General features: G+C 36.6%; 5 protein-coding genes and 1 long non-coding RNA gene across 7 annotated transcripts in view; 3 read left to right on the forward strand and 3 right to left on the reverse strand.

The window, feature by feature from the left end:
- Window positions 1-7: 7 nt before the first annotated feature.
- Window positions 8-2,631, reverse strand: LOC105312034 (uncharacterized). The gene is made up of 2 exons (XM_011404351.2): window positions 2,478-2,631; window positions 8-1,861 (listed from the first exon to the last, which is right to left on the reverse strand). Exons 1-2 carry the CDS (start codon window positions 2,493-2,495, stop codon window positions 119-121), a joined length of 1,761 nt encoding a protein of 586 aa, XP_011402653.2. The 5' UTR covers window positions 2,496-2,631; the 3' UTR covers window positions 8-118.
- An 87-nt stretch (window positions 2,632-2,718) lies between these two features.
- Window positions 2,719-5,391, reverse strand: LOC100638891 (nucleoporin NUP53-like). Its single transcript, XM_011404352.2, has 12 exons — window positions 5,335-5,391; window positions 5,128-5,273; window positions 4,779-4,915; window positions 4,478-4,619; window positions 4,178-4,259; window positions 4,062-4,125; window positions 3,961-4,005; window positions 3,527-3,596; window positions 3,413-3,469; window positions 3,292-3,360; window positions 2,921-3,022; window positions 2,719-2,847 (listed from the first exon to the last, which is right to left on the reverse strand). Exons 1-12 carry the CDS (start codon window positions 5,366-5,368, stop codon window positions 2,767-2,769), a joined length of 1,029 nt encoding a protein of 342 aa, XP_011402654.1. The 5' UTR covers window positions 5,369-5,391; the 3' UTR covers window positions 2,719-2,766.
- A 26-nt stretch (window positions 5,392-5,417) lies between these two features.
- LOC105312035 (glucose-6-phosphate exchanger SLC37A4-like) lies at window positions 5,418-7,521 on the forward strand. The gene is made up of 5 exons (XM_019994239.1): window positions 5,418-6,253; window positions 6,303-6,388; window positions 6,635-6,745; window positions 6,814-6,952; window positions 7,265-7,521. The coding sequence occupies exons 1-5, from the start codon at window positions 5,509-5,511 to the stop codon at window positions 7,423-7,425; spliced, it is 1,242 nt and encodes a 413-aa protein (XP_019849798.1). The 5' UTR covers window positions 5,418-5,508; the 3' UTR covers window positions 7,426-7,521.
- A 134-nt stretch (window positions 7,522-7,655) lies between these two features.
- The window catches only part of LOC100639144 (golgin subfamily A member 6-like protein 22), a 14,720-nt gene continuing 5,481 nt past the window's right edge, over window positions 7,656-16,894 (reverse strand). Inside the window, exons 1-19 of one of the 2 annotated variants that reach the window (XM_003384986.3) lie at window positions 14,157-14,822; window positions 13,918-14,100; window positions 13,616-13,741; window positions 13,487-13,563; window positions 13,254-13,412; window positions 13,171-13,198; window positions 12,911-13,117; window positions 12,728-12,823; window positions 12,589-12,675; window positions 12,436-12,533; window positions 12,323-12,379; window positions 12,212-12,272; window positions 11,978-12,160; window positions 11,745-11,891; window positions 11,452-11,697; window positions 11,080-11,397; window positions 10,504-11,025; window positions 10,067-10,456; window positions 7,656-7,842 (exon numbers count right to left, since the gene is read on the reverse strand). In XM_003384986.3, coding sequence (XP_003385034.3) covers window positions 7,660-7,842; window positions 10,067-10,456; window positions 10,504-11,025; window positions 11,080-11,397; window positions 11,452-11,697; window positions 11,745-11,891; window positions 11,978-12,160; window positions 12,212-12,272; window positions 12,323-12,379; window positions 12,436-12,533; window positions 12,589-12,675; window positions 12,728-12,823; window positions 12,911-13,117; window positions 13,171-13,198; window positions 13,254-13,412; window positions 13,487-13,563; window positions 13,616-13,741; window positions 13,918-14,100; window positions 14,157-14,735 — 3,747 coding nt within the window. In that variant the 5' untranslated portion in view covers window positions 14,736-14,822 and the 3' untranslated portion in view covers window positions 7,656-7,659. Of the gene's footprint in view, window positions 7,843-10,066; window positions 10,457-10,503; window positions 11,026-11,079; window positions 11,398-11,451; window positions 11,698-11,744; window positions 11,892-11,977; window positions 12,161-12,211; window positions 12,273-12,322; window positions 12,380-12,435; window positions 12,534-12,588; window positions 12,676-12,727; window positions 12,824-12,910; window positions 13,118-13,170; window positions 13,199-13,253; window positions 13,413-13,486; window positions 13,564-13,615; window positions 13,742-13,917; window positions 14,101-14,156; window positions 14,823-16,894 lie in introns of those variants that run through there. The other variant, XM_019994232.1, reaches the window with a different exon arrangement.
- LOC109580747 (uncharacterized) lies at window positions 9,389-9,947 on the forward strand. Its single transcript, XR_002184338.1, has 2 exons — window positions 9,389-9,576; window positions 9,720-9,947. It is a non-coding gene; the product is annotated as an uncharacterized LOC109580747 (long non-coding RNA).
- Window positions 14,961-16,894, forward strand: part of LOC109580736 (uncharacterized) — a 6,445-nt gene continuing 4,511 nt past the window's right edge. Inside the window, exons 1-4 of the mRNA XM_019994218.1 lie at window positions 14,961-15,262; window positions 15,320-15,847; window positions 15,943-16,115; window positions 16,217-16,417. Coding sequence (XP_019849777.1) covers window positions 15,250-15,262; window positions 15,320-15,847; window positions 15,943-16,115; window positions 16,217-16,417 — 915 coding nt within the window. The 5' untranslated portion in view covers window positions 14,961-15,249. The remainder of the gene's footprint in view (window positions 15,263-15,319; window positions 15,848-15,942; window positions 16,116-16,216; window positions 16,418-16,894) is intronic.

The following is a 16,894-nucleotide window of genomic DNA, read 5'->3' on the forward strand; positions in this document are numbered from 1 at the left end:
TTGCACAAACGTTATAATAAAAATCTAGATAATGGAAAGAAATAAAATCAAAAAATTTAATAATAATAATAAATTAATGACGATATTATTGAACAGGATATTGGGATAAGATTAATAGTCAGTTGGTATTGTCACAATCACTGAAACTGTACTCTCTCTCAGGTATGGGAGGTGGATCAGAACTAACCGAACTAGCTATGATATCAGAGCCAAGGGACCCTGGAATATTCTCAGACCCATTACTAACCTCTGGGAACGGGACCGGTTTAGATACCTTTGAATATTCACGTATTGGCGGGGGCTTGGGATCATCGTTTTCAGTGATAGCAGTCGTGATGGTGGGCTGGTTGTTTTCGGTTGTAGGAGCTGTAGGTGGAGCTTCTTTTAAAGTTGTTGTAACGTAAGTAGGGTTAGCTGTAACGTCCGGTCTTGTAGGCTGTTTGGGTTTCTCTTCTTGTGGTACATTTTGCACTTCAGAAAGAGGATCACTAGAAGGAAGTGGATCGGTGACCAATTCTGGTGGGAGTGGCTTGTTGCTAGGAGACAGTGAGGACGCAGACTCGACTGCTTCTAAAAGATTACCGCTCGAGCCATATAAGGGATTGGTCGTCATGCCAACGGGACTTATGGGCAGGGCAGGAGGAGCAATATCGACTGGCTTGGTGTTTTTTTTCGCTGAGTCTTGAGATATGAACGAGTAATTTTCAGTCCCTTGAATTACCTGTTGGGCCGGTTTGGGATACGCTAATTCGTAATTGGCACTTGCAGTCTTCCCGTTATGTACCAAAGCATTATAAATTGACGGATTTTCTTCGACTGGACTAGTGACCTTACCAGGATGAACTGTATGAGAATATAAATGATCTCCTCCGGTTTCGTTACCAGTCATATCCACTTCTGGCGATGCAGACTGATATCGATCATGAAGCCACGCCTTCCCTGGCACCGCCCCAGGCAATCCTTTTGGTGGTACCTTAGGTGGAGGTTGATTAGGCAGTGGGGGAGGATGGGAAGGAGACACGTCAGCCTCTGTGTATATATTATTAGAGGCTACGCCCAAAACCACACCTCCTAATTGATTTTCCTCGCTACTGCTAGTTACAACATCCGAGCTACTGTCTTCGTCTCTTTCGTTATGCATGAACAGCCCACCTGGTGAAGGTAATTTAGCAGGTGGGCGTTCGGATACACTGAGATGACTGGAACTACCTGAAGATATAGTACTGCCTCTTCGTGCTTTATCAATCGACTTCTGCAATGAATCGTGGATCAATTTGTCCTGTGTTGTAATGAATGCATAGTCCCCAGGCCCGTGTGGTGAATGGCGACCGGACGTGAAAGAGAACAGCCCGCCCCCGTATGAAAACGTCTTTAATGTATCAAAAGGCCAAATACAGAGGACTTCCTTTTTTGGAAGTTTTATAGCCATCAATCTACACTCCGTCGTTATTACAAGTTGACAGTCGCCCACAGCGCCAATTATATTCATAAATTCGGAATCTCTTCCTTGAACGTTGAATAAATACATGTCATGCATGGGTACCAAGATATGCTGTGTTTGAATGAAATAATACCACCTGTTCATTAACGCTTGCGATGGAGCAGCCAAGAAAACAATTTGTTCTGGCGTCTCTAGTCTCAGTGTGAATTTATAGCTGCATTGGTGAGCTATGGAGAGGCTGAAGCTAGGCCACAAGGAGATGACACCTTTTATCGACTGCTTCTGCCACCTTTTCTTTGTGCTTTTATAAAAATCGAGTGTAGCTCGACCAGTGGAGGTGTAGTTTTTCAACACGAATAATCTCGAAGTCCAATCTTTGCTTGATTTGCTATCAGGTTTAACACCAATCTCTAAGACACCCTAAGAAGAGGGAGGGAGAGAGAGAGAGAGAGAGAGAGAGAGAGAGAGAGAGAGAGAAAGAGGAGTAATTATATTATAATCATAATAGTAAAAGAGAAAGTGGGAAACGGTGAGAGACAACGAGACGGAAAGGAAGACTGTAATCTTTGTTTATCAGAATGATATCAGCCTGTAATGACTGGACAACATTACGTCATGTGGAAATATTTGCTCTCAGTTGATTCCTAATTGACCATCATTACGACATTTATGTGCATTATGTCCATATACTTATTCGATTGTAATCTATTATTACCGAAGAGTATGACACAATCCGGTCACGAAAACTATAATCCATAAATAAACAAGTAATTAGCGGGCACATGACATGCAACTTAAAAAGGATGTACTTTCTCAGGATTACAAAACAGATATTTAATAAAGTGCGTGGGCGAGCATGACATAATTCTTGCCAGCAGATGCCGAGTCATCCTTTTATGCATATTTCGGTCCACAAGTCACTTAACAATTTGAATATTATTGTACGTGTATATAGAACATGTACATGTACGGAACAATAATAACAATAATAATCTGCTACTTTATATGGTAACAGCCTAACAGGATTCATGCATACCTCGTGAATCACTTCCATGTCTAAATAAACGAGGCTCTAACATTCAATGTAATGTTGAATCCAAATCTACTTGAGAAAGAAGCGAAGGAGTTCTTCAGAAAGGGGGAAAGAGAGCGAAGGGGTGCGAGTGCAGTGAACATACGATGTGGGAGGGGCTGCTAGTACGTCAACGCCCACTCACGTGAGTTTCGCGGGTAATCGAGCGGGACTAATTTTAAAATTTTATTTCAATTATTATTAATTTTTAAATAACAGAACGATAAAAATAAAACCAATGTGTCACAGAGTTCTACCATCCAAAAACGTATTCCATAGCTTTTGATAGAAAACCAGTGCTTTTCTGTGGAGTATTAGGATTTGAAGGCACAACCTAGCAACAAATAACAAAATAAAATAAATAAATAAATAAATAAATAAAATAAATAAATAAATATGGTATTTACGCTATTATTTGAACTGGATGCTTGATAAGCAGCTGTTAGTGGTCTCATTGTTTTCTTTAGGGAACCAGTGTCTGGAGTATTAGCACATTTACCCAATATGGACTACAAAATAATAATAATCATTATACAAAAATAATTACAATCAAGTTTGATAAAATAGTATAGCCTCTCTTAATGGACACTCTCTATAGCGTACACCTCCATTTAACGGACAGCACCTAGTGTACCGATTACATTCCTTACTGTATAAAATAACCTCCACATAAAGGACACCTCTGTATAACAGAGACACTTTCTTGTACCAAAGTGTCCATTATATAGAGGCTCAGGCTATTAATTTACAATCTACATAAATCGTAATTCAAACTTACTTTATCAATGCATTGTTGTACTCCAATCATAATCCCATCTCCATATATTTTACCATTCTTACTTAAAGCCTATTAACAATGCATTGAAAAATAAAGGGATCAATCTATAAAGTGGCTATACTTTTTTAGCTTGAAGACTAGTCTGGTATTGTAAGTGAATCCAATTGCCATCCCTCATCTAATAATGATATAATATAATCAATAATAATATACCAATATATTAAAAGTACTGTACTTCATGTTTTAGTATAGTCCCATACTGTGAGAACTGCTCCAGTATGAACGAACCAGCTGATGGAGGAAACCTGTGGTTATATTAATAGGGTTATAATAATTTGAACTCTCTGACACACATTTGGACGTTGCACCTGCTGCATACAAACAACAGTTGGGTTCAGTAAACCCACAAGGACCTACCACAACCTACCACTTCCATTAACACCAGTAGGGTTGCTCTAACCCCACTCCTTCAATAACCATACACATGTACATGTACTTCTTAAATGTTTTGTCTACTTCACAAAGTAGGTTCTCAATCTAAATACCACAATTTTAAACAAGACATTAGGCATTAAAAATAAGAACAGGTTCATAATCAGGACAGTATTATTGGGTCCCAAGGTGTCCAGAATAAAATAGGTTTGATTGTACATGTACCAAGTAACTCACCCAAACACAGTAACCCACTGATCACTAGTGTTGTATTCACTGTCCCTAAAAATTAAATAATAATAATAATGATGATGCTGATGATGATGATGACCACTAACCCTTGACTATAAAATGGATCTATTTGATTCGGAGATGACGTTAGCTTGCTACCAGTGCTAGTGGCTGTATTATTGTTGTCGTTACCATGGCAATAATCAATTAAAATATTCCTAACCTGATGAGGTTCCGTTTGTGATGCCAGTGAAAGGAGAAATGGGCGTGGCTTGCTGCATGTGTTTGATACCACTGAATGTTAACTAAATATATGATAAAAAAATAATAAAATAATTCTGATTAATTGATTAAATTTTATACTAGTATTACAGCAGTAATAACTAGTTGATTTCTGAGAGGTTACTTTCACAAATTGTGCTATTATAAAAGCACCAAAAAAACATTACATCAATACAATAAAATAAAATATTATTTTATTAATACTCAAAATATTATGTCATAATAATAAAAATTATGTTACCTGTTTTCTTTCAGGTGATGATGTATATTGGTAAGTGTGACTATGACTGTTAGTACTAGCACCAGCAGTGAAGGTGTTTGGGGTGTTATTGTGAATACTGTCAACTGGTGGGCCACATAATGGCCTCATGTCATGAACAGCCCTAAAAATAAAATAATAATAATAATATAACCATTGATAGTTAATAAATATAATAATAATAACTATTAATAAATAATGATAGTTAATAAAAAGGTAATTAATGACAAATTAATAATAATAATAATAATAATAATAATAATAATAAATTAAGTAGAATTACCTGTCTCCGTTAATCATTGGTTGTTTTGTTCTGTTGATTGGTGAAGGTTCAATTCTAATTTGATTAGCTTTAGCCACGCCCATTCCTCTCGTGGCCCCTCCCACTCCATCTCTTCTACCACTACCAGATAACTGAGCCTGTATAAATCAAAATAAAACGGAACATATAAATGGAATAGTATATCTCAAATACTCAGTAAATTATAAAAATAAGAGATTTTTCAATAGCACATGTCCACAATTTTTCAAATTAAAACCCACCACGCAATCATTAAATTTAACAATTTGCCCCTCAAAAATTACCAGCTTATATTGTATGTCCAGGTAGAAACTATATAAAAATTATTTACCATTTTAACATTACTAGAACTGTTTGATCCCAAGAGGTAACAGGGCAGGTACCCAGTATCAGCCTGCATTGATGGAGACTCTACTCCTCCTCCTCCTCTTCTAGTGAATGCTAGTCTATTGGGACCTGGTCCTACGCTCATTGGACCTAAAAAACAACAACAATAATAACAACAAACAACAACAAACAACAACAAACAACAACATACTTGCAGTTCCATATTGCTGCTCAAAATAGGACATCTTGTGCGCATTAATTAGAACACACTGGTTTGTTCTAATTAATGATCACCACAAAAGCCAGCTCCAGCCATAATACCTTGTTCTAAGTGTTCTTGTACAATTAAAACAGCCTCCGACTTATGTAGCAGCCTGGCTAGATCATGGAGACAAGAACAATACAGCAATGGAGGCTGGTAATATCCCTCTTCGTTGGCTGGGCGTTTTATTACGCCTGTAGAAAGACATTCACTTCCACCATGCCTCACCTAATGAAACACAAAGGCTACACAGAGAAGGACTTGGGTATGATTGCGTCCTCGTTCTCGTTTGCTTATGGCATAAACAAACTCGTCTGTGGTGTAGTGGCAGACCACGTTAGCCCAAAATGGCTATTTTGTACCGGCCTTCTATTCAGTGGAATATTAGTGATACTGTTCCCATTTTGTCACTCCTCGTACATGTGTGCCTTCTTGTGGGCCATCGCCGCTTTATTTCAAGGCTCGGGTTGGCCTGCCGCATCTAAATTATTAAAGGCTTGGGTACCAGATAGGCTCGGAATAGCGTGGAGTGTCATATCAAGTAGTGGAAACCTTGCAGCTACCTGCTCTCCTTTCATCATCGCCTATATCACTTCAACCGTTTCGTGGGACAGTAATTATTACATCATTGGAGGTGCGTCTTGTTTTCTGACGTTAATATTATTATTTGAATTGAAAGACAAGCCGGAAAGCATAGAGAAAGTAGGAGGAGAGAGTTCTTCATCGATGAGATTAGTTGATATATTGTACGTGAGAAGTATATGGACCGTTAGCTTGATATATTTCATATTATACATGGTTAAATACGCAATCACAGATTGGGGCCAGCTTTATTTTATGCAATTCTTAGAAGTACCAGAAATTACAGGTAATAATTATTAATTTTTAATTAATTTGATTTAAATGTTTTTTTCCAGCTGCTACTAGTGTTGGGTTGATACAGTTTGGCGGCATATTTGGAAACATAATCTGGGGATACATATCTGATAAAACAATTAAGATAGTATGTTATTATTATTATCAGTGTCAGATATACACTTACATATGTACATATATGCTCTATGCATGTTCTTATGTTGTGTAGAAAGTTTGAGGCGATTCCGATCAATATTGGATTTTTTACAAATTTTTAAAGTTGTTCCAAAACTGGACCAAATTCCCTGTACTATAGTCTTATTGAATTTCCCTGTATTATATGTATACAATCGTTACAATATTCTTTAATCTAATTGACCTCATATTTTTTTAGGTCCCCGAGAGGTCAAAGGTTTCCCGAGCTCCTGCATTAATGATGTCCTGTGCTTGCCTAATGGTCTGTGTCATCTTATTCGCTACAACTTTAGACAAATCTTCTTCTCAAGTAAGCAAACTGAATGTTTTTAAAAGCCACTTATGTTTGTTATTTCTCTCTTCTTATAATACATTTAGTTTTGGATTGACATGGTATGTTTTTCAACTGGTATAATGTTAGATGGAGCAGTAGCGTTGATAGGTCTAACTGCAATGAGTTGTGTTCCTGATCACTTAGCAAGCACTGCTCATGGATTCACCTGTGCCTTTAGTCAAGGTACATACTGTACATAAGGTGTATGTACATATGCATGTAGGACATCAATTGTACATATGTACATGTACAAATATTCACTATATACCTTGTAGCTTGCAACTGGCGAATTTGGCTAATTGCTAAATTTTTGATGATTGGAAGGTGTCAAATTTAGCGACACTTGTCATTAAAGCATGCACTTTTATACTCCACTGATTGACTCCAGTATAAACTGTTACATGTAATTATAAATGTGCATAGTTCAGTTTATTGATTGCAAAAGCTGTCTCTCTTTTCATTAAACTAATTGCTTTCTTTCTTTTCTTTCTTTAGTTGGTAGTTTTTTGGCTGGATATCCATTTAGTATCATAGTCAGCAGTTACGGCTGGTATGCTGCTTATCAAACTGTCTCCTTTTGTTCACTGGTAATGCTACTGGCTAATTTTTATTTGACGTATTTGTCTTTTCAGACTGTTAAATTTAAGTCGAACTAATTATTTATATTATTATTATTTATTATTATTACCATTGTTATTTTTGTATCATTTTCCTACTTAATTCGACAATTATTGATGATTTATATTTTAAAATGTTTAAAAAAGTTTTTAAAAACTAGTAAAAAAACAAGAAGGACAACAATAGCCAACAATAGATATAATAATATAAATATATGAAGTACATGTACATGTACATGTAAAATAATGAAGGTTTTTAAAATGTTAAGTTTTTTAACTAGCATCGGGTATTAACATATCAAATTCAATGACTTTTTGCATTGGACCGTCAAACGCATTTTTGATGGCCATGACAGCATCTTTGTGCTTCAATCCTTTGAGAGACTTTCCGTTGACTGCCAGTATCTGCTGCCCTATCTCCAGGTCTTTACCAGTCAATGCAGCACTCCCATCAGGCTGTGTGTAGTAGGAAAAATATAATATTAAACCTAATTTCTTTACTAAAAAATACCCAAGGCTATAGCCCATGGTTTTTTCCAAAAAATGGCCAAAAAATGACCCCAAATTTTTATTATGTTTTCTGATACATATTGATGTCCTTATGCTGTGTAGAAAGTTTGAGCTGATTCCGACTTAAATTTTTTAAGTTACGGGCATTTTAAGAAATATGCCGAAATCTAAAAAATACCCTGTACTAAAGCCCATGGTTTTTTCCGAAAAATGGCCAAAAAATGACCCTCAATTTTTATTACATTTTCTGATGCATATTGATGTCCTTATGCTGTGTAGAAAGTTTGAGCTGATTCCGACTTAAATTTTTCAAGTTACAGCCATTTTAAGAAATTAGCCAAAATCTGAAAAATACCCAAGGCTATATAGTCCATGCTTTTTTCCGAAAAATGGCCAAAAAATCACTCCCAATTTTTATTAAATTTTTTGATACATATTGATGTCTTTATGCTATGTAGAAAGTTTGAGCTGATTCCGACTTAAATTTTTCGAGTTATGGCCATTTTAAAAAATAGGCCATTTTCTGAAAAAAAACCATGGGCTATAGCCCATAGTTTTTTCCGAAAAATGGCCCAAAAATGACCCCCAATTTTTATTACATTTTCTGATACATAATGGCTTCCTTATGCTGTGTAGAAAGTTTGAGCTGATTCCGACTTAAATTTTTCAAGTTACGGCCATTTTAAGAAATATGCCAAAATCTGAAAAATACCCTGTACTATAGCCCATGGTTTTTCCCGAAAAATGGCCGAAAAATGACCCCAAATTCTTATTACATTTTCTGATACATAATGGCGTCCTTATGCTATGTAGAAAGTTTGAGCTGATTCCGACTTAAATTTTTCAAGTTACGGCCATTTTAAGAAATATGCCAAAATCTGAAAAATACCCTGTACTATAGCCCATGGTTTTTCCCGAAAAATGGCCGAAAAATGACCCCAAATTCTTATTACATTTTCTGATACATAATGGCGTCCTTATGCTATGTAGAAAGTTTGAGCTGATTCCGACTTAAATTTTTCAAGTTACGGCCATTTTAAGAAATATGCCAAAATCTGAAAAATACCCTGTACTATAGCCCATGGTTTTTCCCGAAAAATGGCCGAAAAATGACCCCAAATTCTTATTACATTTTCTGATACATAATGGCGTCCTTATGCTATGTAGAAAGTTTGAGCTGATTCCGACTTAAATTTTTCAAGTTACGGCCATTTTAAGAAATATGCCAAAATCTGAAAAATACCCTGTACTATAGCCCATGGTTTTTCCCGAAAAATGGCCGAAAAATGACCCCAAATTTTTATTACATTTTTTGATACATATTGATGTTCTTATGCTATGTAAAAATTTTGAGCTGATTCTGACTTAAATTTTTCAAGTTACGGCTATTTTAAGAAATATACCAAAACCTGAAAAATACTATAGCCCATTCTATAGTACATGTACTTTATGTATTATCAGGGATATAATAGACTAACGTAACCGGGATTGGCAACGGGATCACGTGAGCGCATCATTTGTGTATAAAAACTTTTTGCAGTCTCTGTTATGATTTTCAAGATGGCGACTGTCAATGTCTGGAGTATGAAGTTGCTCTTTTCTCTTTTAAAAATGCATTTAGCTTTATGAAAAATCTACTGCAAAGTTATAATGGCGGCTTCAAGGTTCTGATAGGTTATTGTAAGTTAATATTTGTTTTAAATTGTTTAAATCTTCAATTTACGGCTAAAATTCCATTTGCGTACCTCTGTAGCCCAAATATTTGTTTCTATGAATGTGTTTTTGTCATGAAATGTTGCCACTTACTTTATTACATTGTTTAGGCAACTTCTCTTGTTTCTCCAGAGTGTTCTTCAGGAAATATTCAAGAAAAACCAGTTTGCCATGGTACGACTTTTGCGTACCTCTCAGGAGAATAGACTACATTCTATTGCTATGAAACTACAATAAAGAGACCCTTTACATGTTTTTACATTGTTTAAAGTTGTTTTTGAATTTTTCCTGTTGCTGGTTTTTTAGTTATAACAATTTACATTCAGCCATTTTGCTAAGATGCCATTGATTGCTGCCATTAATTTAATGAATAATAACAGAGTCTGATAATTGATTTCCAGTCCGTAACCAATCCCGGTTACGTTAGTCTATTATATCCCTGGTATTATGCACTTACCACAACTTGTCTAACAATGACTGCTCTCTGCTTGGTATTGGACCCTCCATCCACAGCAATGCCTAGCTTCTTGTTCACCTTCTTCACTGTTACTTTGGCCATTGTCCCCTTCAGATTAGTATAACCAGCAAACGAGAACCGTCCTTCTTCTTCTTCTTTGCTCTCATTTTTCTTTTCCCTCAGACGGACTGCAAGCATTTGCTCGGCGAGTTTCCTCTCATTTTCTATTATTTTCTGCTCCTTCTGTTTCTGGTCCTGAAACGTTACATGTGGCCTTGACGATGCTGAGCTCCCTCCAGTAGGAGCTGGAGCTTGTGTTGGTAAACTGCTTATAACTAGCTCATCCATTAGAACAGGGTCAAAGAAACTGCCTTCTTTCGACAAACGTCTCTATATTAATTATAAAAAATAAAGATTATTGGTTGTTATTTTTTTACTTCTTCCATTCTTTTCCTTTCTTCTTCTTCTCTACGTCTCTCTTCCTCCTCCTCTTCCCTTTGTCTCCTTTCCTCCACTTCTCTCATTCTTCTCTCCTCCTCTTCCTCCCTCTGTCTCCTCTGCTCTTCCTCTCTTTGCTGTCTCTCCTCTTCCTCCCTCATCCTCCTCAGTCTTTCTTCTTCAGCCTGTCTGGCAAGCTCTCTTTCCTGTTGCCTCTTTCTCCTCTCTTCTTCTTGTTTAGCTTTCTTCCTCTCTTGCTGTTTCCTCTTCTCCTCTTTCTTCCTTTCTTCCTCTCTCCTTCTTTCTTCCTCCTCCTCTTGTCTTCTCAATTCTTCTTCTTCTTGTCTCCTCAGTTCCTCCTCCTCATCCTCGTCCATTCCTTCTTCTTCATCTTCTGATTCCTCTTTTGCTTCTGGTTCTTTTCTTATAACCTGCTGAACTGGTTTCACCTGCTGCTGTTTGGCTTTTTGCTTTTTCTGCTCTGCTTTTAATGCAGCTTCTCTCTCAGCATGTTCCCTTTCCTATACCATATTAACATCATAACTATTACTCCTTGATTATTTCATTTCTTATACCTTTTCTTCCAGCTCTTTTTCCTTCTTTTCCAGCAATGCTTTCAGCTTCAGTTTCTCTGCTGCTTCTCTCTCTGCTTTTTCTTCCGCGTCTTCTTTCTCACGCTTCAATTGCTTTTCTATTTTTCTCTTCTCTGCCTCCTCTTTCTCAGCTCTTTCTTCAGCTTCTTCTTTCTCTTTCTTTAACTTCTTTCTAATCTTTTCCTTTTCTGCCTCCTCTTCCTCTGCTTTCCTTTCAGCATTTTTCTTTGCTTTCTCAAGCCTTTCTTTCTGATCCCTTTCACTCTCCATTTCCATCTTAATAGATCTGTAAGACTTGATCTACAAGAAAGACCGCACAATAATAAATTAAAGATTATATTCTTCATTGATTACCTCTTCAGCTAATCTTGCTTTTTCTTCACTTTCTCTCTGTAGTCTCTGCTCATACTCCCTCCTTGCTTTATCCTCAGCATCACGTCTTGCTCTGTCTTCGATCTCTATCCTCTTTTGCTCTTCTTTTTCCCTTTCAATCACATTCTTCTCTCGCTGTTTTTTCTCCAACTCTTCTCTTATTTTTCTCTCTGCCTCTGTCTTCTTTCGTTCCTCTGCAAGTGACGTTTCCAATAACTTATCATACTCCTAAACAATAAATTAAAATATTAATTTTTTAAATATCTTGATCTTACTTCTTTCAGTTTTTGTTGTGATTCTTTTTCTATCTGATCTTTGAGCTCTTGCCTTAAACTCTCTTCTGCTTGCTTCCATATCTCTTCTTCTAATTTCTCTTTATCAGTAATGCTTTCCCCGCCTTCTTTTGCTGACAAATCCTGCAACTGTAAGCAACCATAGATATTAAAGTAATACAGCAGTTCAAATAACAGATTGACATCTTTTATTACATGTAGATCTATAGCCTTACTTGTTTCTCCATTGCTTCTTTCTCTAGTCTCATTTCTTCCTTTATTCTTTCTATTTCTTCTTGTTCTGCTCTCAGTTTTTCTGCCAACTGCTCCTCGTACTCTTTCTTCAGCTGCTCTTCTAGTTCCAGTTTCGTCTTTTCCTCAATCTCTTTCATTTTTCTCTTCATGGTCTCATCGTCGACCTCATAAATAGAATATTAGTTAATTCATTGCAAATTATTATTCATAATTACTGTATTAGTGTGGAGAGGACGAGGCAAAGTGGAGTCCTCCCAACTATCATCTTCCATGATACTATTAATAACAAATATAAAATATAATTTATAAGTATTTTTGCTACTAACCTCTCATGTAGATTACGTCTTCTGTCCTTCATTGATGTTGCAATGAGACGAGGTGTGCTATGAATAAATATACAATGAGGTTTATTGAAGGATCATATTTCAATTGATGTTACCTAGTGTCCCCTTCCCTAGGAGGTGGTGGTGGTGGGTGGATCGTAATGGGAACTGTCTGAAAACGTTGAGGAACATCATCAAGACTATCATCATCATTCTATTAAGGAATTACATGCATAATTGTACAAGAGATAGGAAGAGGGGGTCCTTACAAATCCTTTCTGTGGCGTTTTAATCCCGTTAATTGCATGGACAACAGCCATATCATCATCATCAGAATCATACAATGATTTGCTAGCCTTTAATTTCAATGATGATATCATCATTGTAATGTGTTCGTTATTAGCTTACTCTAAATGATTGCAGTTCTTTCTGTGCCGTTAGCTCATTGTAAAGATCCAAGTCTTTCTCTCGTATTATGTTGCGTACCTCACCAATCAGATTCATCTATAACAACAACAACAACAATAAACAATGACAATGACAACAATAACAATAATAAACAATATTTTTATAACTAATTATTAATTTTACCTTTTTATCAGTGTTCAATAATTTCAATAGACTCTCCACCAGTGACTCAACACTGATCTGGTTGTGCTCATATTTTGTGATATAATAAGTAAAAGTAGTCATCTCTGATTTAGTGAGCAAAGACTCGGCCACTTCATTCATGATTCCTCTACCAGGAGTTAAGGCTCTCTTGGTGATCATCACTGGTGTTCCACCTGTTCCTTCAGCCTATTATAATAGTGCAATACTAATAGATATTTCCATTAATACAGTGAACTTACTGGTTTTGAGCTATCTGTGTATTCAGTACTAGTAATAGTAATGATGGATTATAATTATTTTCAAGGTGAGTATTATTGCTTACCCTTTCTTCATTGTTCCTGGAAGGGATCTCATTGATCGTGTTGTGTGTGATGCAGCAACTGATGGTTCCTGTTGCCACGTTTGAGGTACAACTGGCGGTATCTTTGAGTGAGGGAGCTTCCCAACGTCTTTCAACCTCATCGTCATAACACGCTCTTCTCTAGAAATACATGCATTAATAAATAAATTATAATAACAAATAATAATAATGATGATAATAATATTTCTTATTACTTCAATCCTTTAGCAGCATCGGGGTGTAGTATATTAATGTAACTTATTCCATTCACTTCCAATATCTGTTCCCCTCTCTATAATGATATTAGTAAGTAGTAAGTACATGTAAATGATATTATTTTCTACTTTTATTCCATTTGTTTCAGCAACAGATCCAGCATCAACCTCAGATACATAAATACCCAGCCCGTGCTCAGCTCCTCCTCTTATTGATATCCCCAACACTTGACCAGACTCAACTGTAAAACTAACCTAATAACAACAACAATAAAAACAACAACAATTGTCAACAACAACAATAAAAACAACAATCATATTAGACATCAAAGCAACATTTTCCTAGGGTAGAAGCTAGCAAGAATATAATTATTAATATAAAAATAATTTAGTTATTGTGTACTAATTTATTATTATTTCTATTGTCTTACTTTTCTGACGTTAGGATCAACATGGCCTCCACTTGTCATCCCAAGAGACTCAATCTCAGTCGGTGGTAGAACTGGTTTCCCCTCACGATTGACCCAACGGAAGGATTTATTAGCAAACTGGAACCCAGGGATCCTTCCATATGACGTTATCACCATTCTTATCTTGCTACGATTTCTAAAAATCTATTGATAAGAAGAATTTATTATTTATAACAATTACAATTGGGTTTATGACATACTTGAGTGGCTTGTGCAAAAGTAAGCCCTTCCAGTCCAACTTCATTGACTCTGTGGATGTAATCTCCAACTTTCAAACCAGCTTTCTCTGCATTGGAGCCTCTGTCAACCCAGGACACAAATATACCAATCCCGTGGTCAATCCCACCTCTTATGCTAAAACCCCATTCTCCTTTCTCATCTCTCTTTATCTCAAGGACTTTTGGGCCTGTCTGGGTTTTGTTGAACATTTTCTTCCCGCTCTTAGCTGTGTTTCCTTTGAGTGGTAGGGCTATGCCATATTTGATGGAGAGGTCATTAAACTTGATGAGATCACTTGGCTTTATAAACTGGTTTCTTATTGGCACTAGTAGCTGTCTCTTCCCGTTTGTATTCAGTACCAGGCTCAGGGATTCCACAAATCTACTCACGTCTCTTCTTTTGTGATAAGCTGCTAGTCCTTCATTGAAAATGCTGCATTCTCTCTCTGTCAGCATTTCATGGATCTTCTCCATGAGGCCAGCACTTCCACTGTAAAAGCGGCCCCCTCCTCCTCCTCCACGACTTGGTAAGGTATGACTGCTGTAAGTTGCCATTGACATTCTCCTCTTTCTCTATGTTCCTGCAAACCCAGAAAAATCAGTTTTAGAGAAGAGTAAACATGTTTGAAAAAGGGGTGGGGCTGGTTTCTGCAAAACAAAATAAGGGTGGGGCTCGCGCAGCTCGTTGCTATGGTTACTAGGGGTTTGGAAGTTTTATCTAGTGCGCATGCTCAATAGAGTAGATCTACAAACCTGTATTGTTTTTAAATTATTAAATGTCGATAAAAATAATTAAAAATTATTGAAAAACAAAACACAAGAAAATGGAGGGATGAAGCAAGGATGTTGGCACTTTCCCGGTCTTTTTTATTCTTCCTTGACTTTTATTTTTAACAAAAATGATTTCTTATCATTATTTTGATAATAGCAAAGCATCTTGCTCTTGCTCGATGAGGTGGATCCTAAAAGAAGTGCTGCATTTAGTGTCAATAGACTGTCTGATCATCATCTACATGTAATATTTCCGGTGGTTTCCAATCCCTTTCCTGTACTCTAATATCTATGGCTTGGAAAAATGTCAGGACAAAGTTAGTTTCTTTCCTTCTTTTTTATATTCTTTTCCTTCTATTTTCTTTCCTTTACAGGTATTTATAAGTTTAAAGATAGGGCTGAACACTCAGCTCCAGTAATAGGAGGGTCACTCTACCTGTGGGCAGGGGACCAGCTTGATTTACCTAGAGTACATGATTCACCTCAAAAGAGGAAACTGACCTCAACAGTTGAGACATTTTCCTTTTCATCAGCTCGCTGGTCCTCTCACCTAACAAGAGGCATTCCTCCATTAGGAATCATGGGCTACTCCTGTACCACCTTTCATTCTAATATTTATTATTATGCTGGCTGGTGTGGTCATGGTCATTGTTACCACAACAGTTTAAATGTACTAAATACACTGACAATGAGCTGGACTCAATTGCATCCTAATGATGAGTCCAGGATGAAGAAAGGCTATGGTGGAATGCTATCACTGGAATTTGAAGGAACTGACTATCTTTTTATGGTTGGAGGGATAGGTACTACACCAGCTGTCAAACATCTTCAGTTTCAATATGATCAGTTTAGGGATGGACGTGCTCTCACTAATGAACAGTTACTTTATAATCTATCTAATGGTGAGTGTCTTTATATCACTGAATTATGTGAATATGTCTTGAGATGTGACAGTTCATGATGACATTATTACTTATTTATATTTATTGTATTTTAGGACAATTCACTGTTCCGTCTGTCAGTGGACAGTGTTGTCCACCAACTAGTGGTTTTACAATCAACAAAATAAATCAAAATAAAGGAATAATGTTAGGAGGAACAGTAACTAATGATGGTCTATATACAGTTACTAATAATATTTACATATTTAATGTGACACATAATACAATAGTAAGTTATTATTATTATGACAGTCATGAGATTATTTATTAGTAAAAAAGGCTATCCTTTTTTACCTTATAAGGTATTATGTTTATGTTTCATGTATTCAGCATTGGGAGAGTATTAAAGGATCAATATCTGGTGAGGGACTCTGGACTAAGGAGAGAGATGGTCATGCTAGTGCTATTATCAATGGTGACTCTACCTCACCGACACTAGTAGTGATTGGGGGACAGTATAAGTACAATCAACTAATGACTGAATGTTTATTATTTGATAATATCACTACTGGTCAGTTCAGTTGTAAGAAGGTATGTGTACTGTACATGTGTATGTTGCTTATGTATAATTTAATATTGAGAGTTGAAGGAGCCTCACCATTATAGACCATCTGTGCGTTAGACACTTCTTTGAAGTCGGCAAAACATTGGGGTACACGTGGCCAGGCACACCCACTGGTTGGCAAAAAGCAAAATGACTGCATTGACTGGCTGGAGGAATGAGTATTTGTGTCATTGTCTTAGGATGCCAGAAAGTGCTACATGTACATGTATACCTTGCAAAGCTTGAATGTGTTGGTTTCATGATCGATGATGACCCTTATTTGCCGAAAACAACAACCATTTCACATCAGAGATGAGGAACTGGCCAAATCTCGAGTTTGGCCATATTTCCACCTACATGTACATGTAGTCATGTACATGCACATGTACTTCAAGTTGTTAGCAGGCCTAGGCTATTCACATTAAGGTGGATTCTCAATATAACGCATGAGTGTCCGTCATGAC

The sequence above is a fragment of the Amphimedon queenslandica genome, unplaced genomic scaffold (assembly GCF_000090795.2).
Source record: "Amphimedon queenslandica unplaced genomic scaffold, v1.1 AMPQUscaffold_13479, whole genome shotgun sequence".
Taxonomy (NCBI): Eukaryota; Metazoa; Porifera; class Demospongiae; order Haplosclerida; family Niphatidae; genus Amphimedon; species Amphimedon queenslandica.